Consider the following 12,281-nt stretch of genomic DNA (forward strand, 5'->3'; position numbering starts at 1 on the left):
CGCCCTCTTGAGACCAGCAAGTCGAGCACCAACAAAACAACTGCACTGGCAAGATACAAATTGCAACATATCTATACATATATATATAGCTCATAAAAATGGAAGGAATCAATTCTTCAGTACCTGATAGTGATTCTAAGTGAGGATTGATCAAATAAATGCAGACCACCTGTTACTGTCCAACTTAATAGACTATTACACCGACTAAAAAGAATAAAAAGATGAGACTACTAGTAAGCACCAAATTGGCATCAGTTACACGAGCAGAAGAATTACCTTCCATATCAAACGGCAGCTTGAGAACTGCAAGCAAGGAGCCAGCCCCTGATGCCAAGAGGCTATGCCAATGAAGTGACCAGCTTGACAAGGATAACATCGGGTTCACATGCATGGACTATTGACAGACAACTTCCATTCCAGCAATTCGATGAAAAAATGTTAAAAAGCTCCAGATCAAATGAATACATCTTAGTGGTAACCCTGCATGCCTTCTGACTGGCATGCTTAAGAACACTACAGACAATGATCAAAGGAGGAAATGATCGTTTTTTTCTCCCCTATTCACAACTCGGTGAGAGTAATACAGGAAATGGATCAGTAGGTAGAAATTAGTGTGGATCATATTATCATGCACATGTTAGCAGGAAAACTCTCAATTGATATCAAAAGGTAGTATAAACAACACAATAACAGTACAGATGGCTGCATCTTACCAGCCATAAACAGGATTCTGTACTTGAGGTGGCAAGAGGTGCAGATCGATACAATGCTGTTTATCATAATCGCGTGAACCAGGTATTGCTCCTGTGGCCAACCTTAGGATCTCATTACCTGTGAGACAATAATGAGCAAATGCGAGTCCTCCGTCAACCATATCTGACATATTCGGCATGGAGACTGACTTCTTCAAGATATTCTTAGGATTTGCACCTTCTCTCGACACATTGCTGTCGCTACTCAGAACCTTGTCAAGTTCCGAATATTCCATAAATCTCTGGGTCGCAGCCTCCCACGATAGGTGATATCTTTCCTCAGGGGTGAGGGGTTGAGGCTCACTGGCCATAGCCTCTTTCACTCTTGCAACAAAATCCTCTGTTGTTTTGTATGTCAAACAGTTAGGGAAGGATCTGAAGAAATCATTTGATGGGTGATCTGTACAAATAACAAATTTCCCCATGGCAAGAGCCTCAGCTGTTGCTGTGCAGAGGACATCACTAACACTTGGATTTATGAAAACCTTGTATCTGAGAATCCACAAAAGAACACATTATAGCTCCACAACTAATAAAAAGAATATATAATCGAGTTATATCATGGTTTTTCCATGAATCCTTACCCATGAAGTGAATCATCTGCATGATCCCTTCCTTTAAGGAAGTTAAGATTTAGGTCCAACTTCCTGGCAGCCGATTGGACTTCATGTGAATCTTCGCCATTTCCATATATATCCAACTTGAAATCTTCCAAGTCATTTTTGTGCTTTGCCAGCAAATCTATCAGTTCTCTGTAACCTTTGGCCCAGACCATCTTCCCCAAAAAGTATGCTCCTTTGGAGAATGCCTGCTCCCCACGCTCCCTTTCAGCTGCTATTTTCTCCCCAACCTTGAGAAATTTGGGGTTCACACCATGGACATTGCAAATGACAGACTTGGGTAGATCTTGAGTTGCTGCAGAAAGGCGCAATACCTACATAATGCCACAGGACACAGATCACTAATTAGTTAAGAACACACGATAAAAATTTATGCTTACTGCTGTCGAATTGACAGAAAAGGGCAGTTGCTGATGACACCATTCTCATCAAATAAAATCATTTGGACCTCTTAACAGGGCCCAAAATATATTCAGTCAAGAGAGTGTGCATTAGGAACAGCAGAAGATCAGAATATGATACCTTGTGGCAGTATGCTCTGGCGATCAAATTGTTTATATGTTTGACAAAGAAAGCTTGGATAGCACCATTCTTCTCCCTTTTGATATATTCCAGGTAATTTGTATGAACTACACCAACTACATGGTTGAACGTATCTGTCCAACGTTTACCATGATGGTACCAGTTTAAGTGCTCTGGTTCTTCCAGTATGGCGATATCAGCCTCCTTACGGGAAATAAATTGTGAGGTGTCCCCAGCAGGGATGATGCTTCGTCTTTCTTTAGCAAACTATAATAAAACAAAGTCCACCGTTAAGAATTCTTGAAAACTGATAAAAGTATTAGGATGAGATATAATGAATTAAATGACTACCTTTCCAGGATAAAAGGATATCTTGAAATCTGCTTTAAAGCCAACCCTTTCCTCCAGCCAATTTCTAATATAAGCTTCCTGCTCCTCTGGAGAGTTAAAAGTCATACTGCTAGGATATACCAGCTCTTGGTCTGACTTGCAAAGCCAAGGGACCATTAAGGTTACATTCTGCTTGGCTGTTCTAGCCAAATATGCAGCTCGGAACAATGGATTTACAGCAGTTCCTGTCATCCAGGGAAGACTAGCCGTTGTTACAATTGCAACATGCCGCTTCTTGTCTGTACTCTCATGTTTTGCTGCATCATTCCACAATCCACCATCATAGTGATGACCCGTACTTTGTAGCACACTGGCTATTCTCAAGTCAAGTTCATCATTGATGTTCTCATTTCTGGGCAATGATTCCTCACTAGCAGAAAGTGAATGAGATACAAGGTAGTCTTTCTGTTTGCTGCAAAGAGCTTCCACCATTTTGTCACATATATCTGCACTCAAAATGGTTACCGAGTATAAGATACAATAGCTTACCATATCAATAATGAGGCAGAAGACACTGTTAAAAGTAACAGAGGTATAAGTCCAAGATAACGCTGAGAAGAATTTTTTTTTAAAAAAAAAAGCACCACAACTCCAGATAATACATGCAAAACCAGAGTATTGGCAATTGTATCTCTCCATTACTAGCATATTTTTGCCTACCAGCATAAGCTGTCATCAACAAAGATGGTACATAGTTTGCCTATGGGTCTAGGCAGGCAACGGCCTTACACTATACATAAAATGGGACATATGTTGCATATGATTACAGTAGGAGGATTTTGCAAGATGTGCTGTATGACTATCTAGTGTAAACCTGACTTCGTGGCACGAAATATATCTGGCTAGAGATCTCCCACTATCATTATTCATATGTAAGCCTGACTTCCTGGCTTGAAATATCTGGCTAAGAGATCTCTCTGGAACAATAGTAGCTATTACTTAACATCCAACTAGTTTTGTTATTCAATCAAAAGAGGGAAACAGAAAACAGAGAAGCTACATACAAAATGTAGTGATTGGCTTACTGCAAACTCAAGGGCAGAAGGAAAACATGAAGTCTACTATGACAAAACAAATGTGAAAAAACTCAAAAAGACAGGAAATATTTCACAGAAGGAAATAATTTTTTTTTTAAAAAAAATTCTGTACCTCTTCTTATACCGAGCTGATCAAATAATGGTCCAGATTGCTTAACAAAATATGCCAATAGCTCAGGTAGATCCAAAGGCAGAATTTCCTGCATTAGATGGTTGGAATCCATTAGAAAATGCATAAAGCAAACCATCAGAGTATAATTGAACAATCATTCAAAGTTTCAAACTACGTCTCCTATTCCAAAAGGCAAGATTGCCACTATTTCTGTACATTCTTTTGGACACTATTTTTTAGTGCTGTTCGTATTGAATAATTATCCAAACTCTCTCTTATCCCAAAAAATTTCAACCCATGAGTACAATTTGAAGAAAGAACACATCAAATTGCATATCATAGAACAGTCAACGCTAACAAACACAAATTTATGATAGTTCTAAAACCAACCTTGCATTCTTGAGGCTCCTTGGAAATTGACCTCTGCAAAAAGAAAATGTAACAGTAGGTAAGTATGGCTCCTCTCAGACAGAGCAACATAGAAGAGCATAGAAAAACAAGTATGGGAAAAGAGAAATTGGTATCAACTCTGCACCCTGAGTTACCAAAATAATGGATTGCACTAAATTGCAATACAAAAGAAAAGCATTTCTAATATCGTCAGTCTGCACTTAATTTGCAGTTTGCTCATAACGGATTACACAAAGTGATCGAAATTATGAACTAGGTGAAAGGAAGGACAATCAATCATCCACCCATATGCTTAATCTCACTTTTTGCAACAAGAACAAAGAAAAAATAACCCTAATTGAAACCATGGCAGAACGAGAAACAAGCTACTAATCCCTAAAGCACATTTATTGAACAGAGAAGTACATAATTTAGGGAATTACCAGGCTCAATTTCAGCTTTTCCACAAGCTCGCTGCCCGCAAAATTTCCGAAAATATCAGTCGATTGGCTCTTCCTCTCAATCTCCTTCAATCCCGTCTTCAGCATCCGGATGGGCTCCCACTCCTTCTCCTCCTCCTCCCCCTCGCTTTCCCATCCCTTCCACCGCACCTTCCTCCTTCCCTGGACTCCTTCGATCCTAAAATCCAAGAACCCTCCGGCCACATCCGCCTCCGACACGATGGCGTTCTTGATAGCCGACAGATCTATCCTAATCGTCGCCTTAGGGCTCCACTTCTCCAGCACCTTCCGGCTAAAATCCGGCGACGAGTACGCCCGCCGTATCTCCGACAGCTTCGGTTGGATCCGCTTCACGAACTCGATCTCCGCGATCGCCCCCTCAGCCGGCGGCAGCGGCGGCGCCGAGAACGCCGACGCGGAGTTGAGGAAGTTCTCGAGCTCGCGGTCGGCGAGGTCCTTGAACGAGTTGGCGCGCGCGCGCATCAGCTTGAGGTCGGCCCCGGCGGAGTCGCGCACCTCGCGCCACCCTTTAGAGAGGAACGAGAAGGCCTTCTCCGCCGTGCCGGAGCTCGCCGCCGCCGAAGGCCGCGTCGTCTCCATCCCGAGATTGATCATCTCTCTCTCTCTCTCTCTCTCTTTCTCACTCTCTTCTTTGGCAATGATGGGATCGTGTGGCCGCGAGAAAGAGAGGGAATAAAGACGACGCGGAGAGGGAAGGAGGGGTTTCGATTTTTTGTGGACCAAGAACGACTAGGAGAGCGTCGTCGAAGAGATTTCGTGGGGCCGGAGAGATGACGTGGCGGCGCAGGAAGGGTGGAGTAGCACGTGCTTCTGATGAGGCTGCTGGTGGAATATTGTGGAAGGGCATATTCCATGGACCAATAGTCCGTCCATAGACGATGCAAAACCTTTCAAGTGTGGGATATACCAACAAAATTTCCATCCTTTCTTTTGAACCGTTCCATATTGATGCAAAGAAATTGACGCCGCCTTGTTCTGTATGTGTCCTAGTCTCGCTCGCACAAGGATATCCACTTAATTAATGCGGACAAGTTGTGTGGTTTATCCACTTGATGATTGCACAAAGTACGCACTCCGACAAGGATAGGCAAGCTGTTCTGCGTGACAACGTTTCTATGCTCTTACTAAGTTTACTAATTTAATTTATTGCTTAGACAAACACAAGAAACATCCAGGTGTGAAAGAATTTAGTGTGTAGATAATACACATCCGACGGCTATGACTGTGCCTAGATTCTTGGTTGCTTGATGCGCATCTCCAATTAGGTGGCATGCAACTGATGGGTGCCCACTATTATCAGTGCGAGCCGATCTATTGTGAGTTTGCAAACATTCGATTTCAAGCGCTATCACGGCTTTTGCATGTCCAGCAGTCTGCGGGACCAATCCGGATGGATCCTAGGATGCAGAAGTGCAGTTGTTTAGCTCTGCTTTCAACCCGTAGAGGCGGTCGGCGATCCGCTCGGCCACGTCGATCCTCCCGTGCAACCTGCACGCCGCCAGCAAGGCCGCCCAAATCCCCTCGTCCATCTCCTCCGCCTCCATTTCCGTCAACAACGCCTCCGCCTCCTCCACGCGTCCCGCCCTCCCCAGCACATCCACCATGCACGTGTAATGCTCTACCGTCCTCCTCCTCCCACTCACGCTCCTGAACACCCTCCTCGCCTCCACCAGCATCCCCGCGTGCGCGCACGCCGCCAGCGCCGCCGTCACTGCCTTATCGTCCACCTCCGGACCCATCTCGTCGAACATCCCCACCGCCTCCTCCGCCATCCCGTGCGCACCGAGAGCGGAGATCATCGCCGTGCGCGCCTCGAATGAGCGTGCTCGTTCGGGCATTTCGTCGAACACCTTGCGAGCGGACGGAAAGTCGCCAGATTTAGAGTAGGCGGCTATGAGGGACGGAGGGTGGTGGAGGGAGGAAACGATGGAGAGGGCGTGGAGGAGGCGGACGAGGCGGAGGGATGGGATTGCGGCGGCAGAGCGGAGGGCGGCGGAGAAAGAGAGGGAGTTGGGTTTGACGCCGAGGTAAAGCATGCGGCGGAGGAGGAGGAGGGAGGGGAGAGGGGGGAGGGAGGAGAGGAGGGCGTTGAGGGAGAAGAGAGGGGGGAGGCGGAGGCTGGAGGAGAGGAAGAGGGAGAGGAGGAGGCGGGATTCATGGAGGCGGGAGCAGCGGGCATAGGCAGCGAGGAGCTTGGAGCGGAGGAAGGGGCGGGGGGAGAGGGAAAGGTGGACGAGACGGCCGTGGGTGCGGCGGAGGAGGGGGAGATCACGGGCGGCGGAGATAGAGTCGAGGAGGGCGGCGTAGAAAGGGAGGTCGTTGGGAATAATCCTTCCCATGTGGCGGCGTGGGCTCGTTACGACTAACGTGGGCTCTTCTCTTCTATACTACCTTTTGAATGGGTCAAGCGTGCACTAATTTTAATGAAAAAAAGGGCCCATATTCTTTCTTTTCCTCTCATATACCATAACATAAGGATATAAAATAAACATACAAAAAAAGGTATTCAAGATGTAAGCTTTATACATTTTGTAGTATCCCCATATTATATATATTTGACTCCCCATAAAAGCAGGACTAAAAAGAAAAGGAGAGCTTTACTTCTCCCTCCCCAAAAATTCAAGTCCGGTTGGGTTCAGGTTCAAGGGGTCTTGGGCTTCCTGGGGCTACTCCTGTGGTGCAACGGGTCGGGTCCAGATGGCACTTCTCTCAACTCCGAACCCACCAAATCCCCCCGAAACCCTTGAGAAAGGGTCACCTGCGAGCAAATTGGCAATGCCAAAGCATGTCAGTTGTAATGTTAAGGTTGGTACCGATCCCATAAACTACGTTGAACTCTTCATAAATATATTATGTATATACACCTCTCTGGATATTCCTCTCTCTGAAGCATATACCTTCGGATTCAAACATCCAAAACCATCAAGGCAACCTATATGCAAAGAGTAAGTTAAATAGCAAAACTGGATCAAAATCATTAAAACGTTTAAGAGCTTGCCATGATATATACCTATACGTGCGTGCACTACCAAGCACAAAGCCACTAGTAGAATAGCAAGCAGCCATGATAAGACTAAAGAACGAGAGTAGCCCATCTGAGTGGTATAGTGGTATTTGAGGACGGGAGAGATGTATTTATAGAGGAGATCTATCGACTTGGTTGGCAGAGCTTTAAAGATGGAAGAGATGCACTTTTCTCAAAAGAAGTTCAGATGGTATTATTGAGAAGATCCTGCGAATCCAGTACAAATTTAGCTCAGTAAACTAATCATTGCACCACCCCTGTCCAAACAAATTGAGGCGATATATATATATATATATATAAAATCGAATGCGATTGGATCTCCGACGGCGTACCCGAATCACCGACGCTACCTCCCATGCAGTCATACGTAAAAGAGGAGACGTAAATTTCGACCGATACCAGTAAAAACTGCCACGCGGCGGCACGTGCCGAAGTGACCGAGTGGTCGTCGCGATCCACTCCGTATCTGGACCGTCAGATTTTTTTATTATGTTCTCCGCTGACGTCATCGGGATCTGCCACAATGAAAGTTGTGCATTTAATTGCACCCAAGTTGACACCCAGATTTGATCTAAGAGAGGCGGGTTGATGTCTACTTTAATCATTTGGGTTACCTCGAAGAGACCTCGGTTTGGCAAATTTGGTGGCGTAGTCGTGACCCCCCATCAAACAATCATCTCAAAAAACGGCAATGATGGCATGATTTGATCCCCAGAAAATAAATACCCCCTTTCTTTCTTTCTTTTCTTTATTTACCCTTGGAATTGCTATGAGCTGGTGATTGGACTGGGTGTGAAATCGTCATTTATTAACACTCTCTCTCATTGGTGACGAGGCAAAACCCAGCGAAGTACGCAAATGACGCGCATAAATCCCCGTCTGCGGGAAAGATTCCGAAACGGTTCTGACGAGCTTTATGTGAATACGTACTGCTGTACGAAAACGCTACGTATAGTTACGATTGTCCTCGAGATTCGTGTAGCATATTCACGTGCTTAGCGCGTGATGCTGGCCCGATCTGGCTGACAGATAACTAGGGAGGGATCCAAGAACTACTCTAGTCCCCGAACCATGGACTCGGCCGCCGACCAATCTCCTCCAGTTCGCAAACACCCATCTTCTTCGAAATGGAAGCGGCTACTACTCTTCTGGGGACCGGCTGTTGTAACTCTTCTCCTCGCGTTCTGTCTCACCGTCTCCTTCCCGTTATCCCACCTCTCTCTCGCATATCTGAGTCTCTTCTCACGCGCCCAGGAGGAAGAATCGAGATCTATCTCGACACGCCCGCCATGTGTTCGATGGATGGCCCCTTTCGTATCTGGCGGCGGGTATAGCTCCGAAGCCTGGTCTTATGTCACAGCTCTTGATGCTCACATCAAAGATCCCAACTTTAAGCTCCAGATTGAGCAACATGGTGATTTGGAGTCCATAGAGTTCTGGCTTGGGTTGCCCGAGGAGTCCAGAGCTCTAGCTTTGAAGCTTTATAACACAAGGTGTGATCTTTCTAAGAGTATCGTGATATGCCACAGTGAGCCGGGTGCTTGGTTTCCGCCGTTGTTCCAGACCTTGCCGTGCCCCCCGGGGGGATACGAGGAACCGGTGTTCGTAATTGGACGCACAATGTTCGAGACTGATCGGCTCACGCCGGAGCATGTGAAGAGGTGTAACAAGATGGATGCCATCTGGGTCCCTACTGAATTCCATGTCTCAACATTTGTGCAGAGTGGTGTTGATCCTTCTAAAGTCGTAAAAGTGGTGCAGCCAATCGACGTCGACTTCTTCGACCCAGCAAAGCACGAGGCATTGGTTCTTCCCGTCGGAGACCCAGTTTTAGTCTCCAAAAGGTCAAATTATAGTTCAAGTTCTACCAGAAAGGAGATTGTTTTCCTGAGTATCTTCAAATGGGAGCAGCGGAAAGGTTGGGATGTGCTGCTAAGAGCGTTCTTGGAAGAGTTCTCCAACTCTGATGGCGTTGCGTTGCACCTCTTGATAAGTGCCTACCACTCCGATAAAGACTTCAGTAGCAAAATTCACAACTTTGTGGATGAATCCGGCATGAAGGAGCCGATCAGTGGATGGGCTCCTATCCATGTGATCGATAGCCATATACCGCAATCCGATCTTCCGAGATTATACAAGGCGGCCGACGCGTTTGTCCTTCCGTCGAGAGGGGAAGGCTGGGGGAGGCCAATAGTCGAAGCCATGGCGATGGCGTTGCCGGTGATCGCGACGAATTGGTCTGGGCCAACGGAGTACTTAACGGAGGAGAATGGCTACCCGTTGGGCGTGGATCAAATGAGCCAAGTGATGGAAGGACCCTTCAAGGGGCATCTGTGGGCAGAGCCGTCGAGCGATCGTTTGAGAATTCTGATGAGGCATGTCGTCAGTAACCGCGAAGAGGCCTCAAGGAGAGGGAGGAGAGCAAGGGAGGACATGATCACGAGGTTTTCGCCTAAGGTCGTCGCGAGACTTGTTGCTGATCGTATTCAAGAGATGATGTTGAAGAATGCCAGTGATAGGATTGAGAGATGAAGATCCATACAATAGCATCAAAAGAACAAGCCTGGAAGTTATTATTAGTTCACTTCTACTACCTTTGGCGTGTTTAGCTTGATGGAAAATTAGGGAGTAAAGGGATAATTTGGATAGAAGAATTTTTTTTTTTTTTTTTTTTTTCACTCTCTCCTTCTGTAAAAGAAGATATTAACTCGTTCTAATGATAACTATTCACCACAAGCTGTTTATAATTGTTGTTGTATATACTACTAAGGCGTGACTTCTCTAAAAAATTTCACTTCCAAAAACTCAGTTCTTATCAACTAAATGCACACCCGGTGTGCAACTAATCACTTCCAAGAATGTCCTTCTCACAACCTTCTCTTTGACTTTCGTTCATGAACTCCTTGCTTGCACCTATCGAAATAGCTAATCTCACATCTTCATCAAGCTAGACTTAACCTCGACCAAAACCTTCATTATAACAGGTTGGAGATCGAAATGGACTGCCTGGAGGCCATCAGATGCATGCAGAGGATAGAGCACAGCCCTTGGCGTGTTAGGAACCTAGTGCAGGAGTGCGTCGATCTCGCAAATGATTGTATGGAAGTAAGGATTACTCACGTAGATAGAGAAGCAAACAAAGTTGCTGACTGGGCAGCTGCTAAGGCAAGCGTGGCCTCCGGATCTAGCACTTTCTAGCGGCTAAGTCACGCACCTCCAGAATTTTGTAAACTCATCGCTGTCGACGCGGATTACATGTCGACAGCTAATTAATTAATATATAGCTGGAAACAGCTCCTTGATGGTCAAAAAAAAAAAAAAAAAAATTCATTATAAGGGGCCCTCTCTCCCCTCTATTTTTCATCTTGGTCTCTAACATCATTTTCAGGCTACTCGTCTCCACGCAGAATAAAAGCCTTATTCGAGGCCTTCGGTCCTTCCTTAGAGACAGTGATTCCGGTTCTCCAATTCACCGATGACACTATTCTACTCTTTGAGACAGATCTTTACTTCCTCTCCAATCTCAAAACCATCAGAGACCTTTTCAAGATGATCTCTAACATACGCACCAATTTGTCAAAAAAGCCCTGTCTCCTATTCTTTTGCAGAAAAGATGGCACATGATAGTGCTATGAGATCTTTGGCTATGAGATGGCCAGCTTCCATATCCAGTATTTTTGGCTTGCCCCAGAATCCTAGCCCTCTCTTAGCCAATGATTGACAATCCATTGGAAGCAAGACCTTCATTCCTGCTCAATTCCGAAAGGTTGATGATCACCTCTTGGGCTGCTTTGGTGGGCTTTGCAGAAGGAACAACAAATTCATAAAATTTTGATGTTTTTTGGGTGCTACTCACACTATAAATCTATTATTATTATTATTATTATTATTATTATTATTATTATTATTATTATTATTATTATTATTATCTCTCTTTCTTCTTCCTGTCAAGTTAATTGGGCCACCAACCAACTCAAGTAGAGATGATAGGTACTTTCTCCGTGACTAAGAAGAATGTTATGTGTTCAACTTTAATCCCAAACAATATTGTTAATAAATTATTTGGTGGTTTGGTAGCTTGACTTGATTTAGTTAATAGCTTGACAGTGCGGTTAGTTTGATGGAACAGATCGATAATGCAACGGCTTGGAGCTGACGATGTTTGGTTCGGAGCAATTGTTTGACGATGTATATAACTTGAAGCATAGATTAGACAGCTAATAATTTGATAAGGTCTAAGTGACTTTGTATCTAGAGATAGTTGGCCCCTTGTCCAGCTCGTATATAAACTTTGAACTCATGAATGATAAAAAAAAAATTAATTAAGCCAGCTCACTCTTCCACAAAAGAGGAAAAGGAAAAGGAAAAGATTGTATCGCAACTAACGAGTCACTCATGATACACTTTTGTTATTTGGGCTCAAACCCAACGGCCCAACATGCCCCAAACCCTTAGCCTTGCTTGTGAGCAAGACATGGAGTCCGCGACAAATTGCTGGAATGCTATACTTTTTAGACGTAGATTTAAACTCGCATAATTTAACTGTTAATTATCTTTTTATTATACTTTTATTTTGGCTGTCCATTAGTATTATCTGCAAAGGCAACTCTGGCAAGGATTGAAAAAGAAAAAAAGAAAAAGATTACTTTTAGGTCCTGTTTTTGGAATTACAAGAAAGAATAGGATCCTTTCTGCAACTCGCTCAGTCCTCAGCTCCTCCTCGTTGAACAACGAAAGAAGGCGGCAAACTTGGGGCGAAATTATACCGACTCCGTGCGGTTCCCGCGCAAAGCTGCCTGGGCCCACCACGTCCTCGTTGGAGGGTAGCACGGTCATTTTGCACTCGGGCGAAAAGGCCACAGCCGGGTTAGGTTGCCTTACGGCCCACGACGTCGGGTGTGACATTACGGCCCACTCACGTGACACGCGCCCCCTCGCTTTCCGACTCGTC

At 45.1% G+C, this 12,281-nt stretch overlaps 3 protein-coding genes across 4 annotated transcripts; 1 reads left to right on the forward strand and 2 right to left on the reverse strand.

Annotated features, from left to right (window-relative positions):
• Nucleotides 1–637: 637 nt before the first annotated feature.
• Nucleotides 638–5,012, reverse strand: LOC140780072 (digalactosyldiacylglycerol synthase 1, chloroplastic-like). Its single transcript, XM_073125393.1, has 7 exons — nucleotides 4,267–5,012; nucleotides 3,824–3,856; nucleotides 3,434–3,521; nucleotides 2,246–2,730; nucleotides 1,895–2,161; nucleotides 1,337–1,686; nucleotides 638–1,244 (listed from the first exon to the last, which is right to left on the reverse strand). The coding sequence occupies exons 1-7, from the start codon at nucleotides 4,897–4,899 to the stop codon at nucleotides 710–712; spliced, it is 2,391 nt and encodes a 796-aa protein (XP_072981494.1). The 5' UTR covers nucleotides 4,900–5,012; the 3' UTR covers nucleotides 638–709.
• Nucleotides 5,013–5,151: 139 nt separating this feature from the next.
• On the reverse strand, nucleotides 5,152–7,809 carry LOC140780073 (pentatricopeptide repeat-containing protein At1g18485-like). 2 transcript variants are annotated; one of them, XM_073125394.1, is made up of 3 exons: nucleotides 7,316–7,809; nucleotides 7,170–7,237; nucleotides 5,152–7,063 (listed from the first exon to the last, which is right to left on the reverse strand). In XM_073125394.1, exon 3 carries the CDS (start codon nucleotides 6,642–6,644, stop codon nucleotides 5,703–5,705), a length of 942 nt encoding a protein of 313 aa, XP_072981495.1. In that variant the 5' UTR covers nucleotides 6,645–7,063; nucleotides 7,170–7,237; nucleotides 7,316–7,809; the 3' UTR covers nucleotides 5,152–5,702. The 2 variants fall into 2 exon arrangements, with proteins under 2 accessions (XP_072981495.1, XP_072981496.1); XM_073125395.1 differs by having other exon boundaries at nucleotides 7,170–7,809.
• A 278-nt stretch (nucleotides 7,810–8,087) lies between these two features.
• LOC140780246 (uncharacterized) lies at nucleotides 8,088–10,076 on the forward strand. Its single transcript, XM_073125663.1, has one exon. It carries the CDS (start codon nucleotides 8,402–8,404, stop codon nucleotides 9,860–9,862), a length of 1,461 nt encoding a protein of 486 aa, XP_072981764.1. The 5' UTR covers nucleotides 8,088–8,401; the 3' UTR covers nucleotides 9,863–10,076.
• Nucleotides 10,077–12,281: the final 2,205 nt, after the last annotated feature.

Source organism: Typha angustifolia, chromosome 3, assembly GCF_048772165.1.
Source record: "Typha angustifolia cultivar Huaian chromosome 3, ASM4877216v1, whole genome shotgun sequence".
In the NCBI taxonomy this organism is placed as follows: domain Eukaryota; kingdom Viridiplantae; phylum Streptophyta; class Magnoliopsida; order Poales; family Typhaceae; genus Typha; species Typha angustifolia.

What these genes read in the sequence shown, in the direction of transcription:
- LOC140780072 (XM_073125393.1), bottom strand. Translation starts at nt 4,899, where the DNA reads ATGATCAATCTCGGGATGGAGACGACGCGGCCTTCGGCGGCGGCGAGC. An exon ending in AGGAGCCTCAAGAATGCAAG is followed by an intron (nt 3,522 to 3,823) that starts GTTGGTTTTAGA and finishes CATCTAATGCAG; the next exon opens with GAAATTCTGCCTTTGGATCT. An exon ending in CCAGAGCATACTGCCACAAG is followed by an intron (nt 1,687 to 1,894) that starts GTATCATATTCT and finishes GGCATTATGTAG; the next exon opens with GTATTGCGCCTTTCTGCAGC.
- LOC140780073 (XM_073125394.1), bottom strand. Translation starts at nt 6,644, where the DNA reads ATGGGAAGGATTATTCCCAACGACCTCCCTTTCTACGCCGCCCTCCTC.
- LOC140780246 (XM_073125663.1), top strand. Translation starts at nt 8,402, where the DNA reads ATGGACTCGGCCGCCGACCAATCTCCTCCAGTTCGCAAACACCCATCT.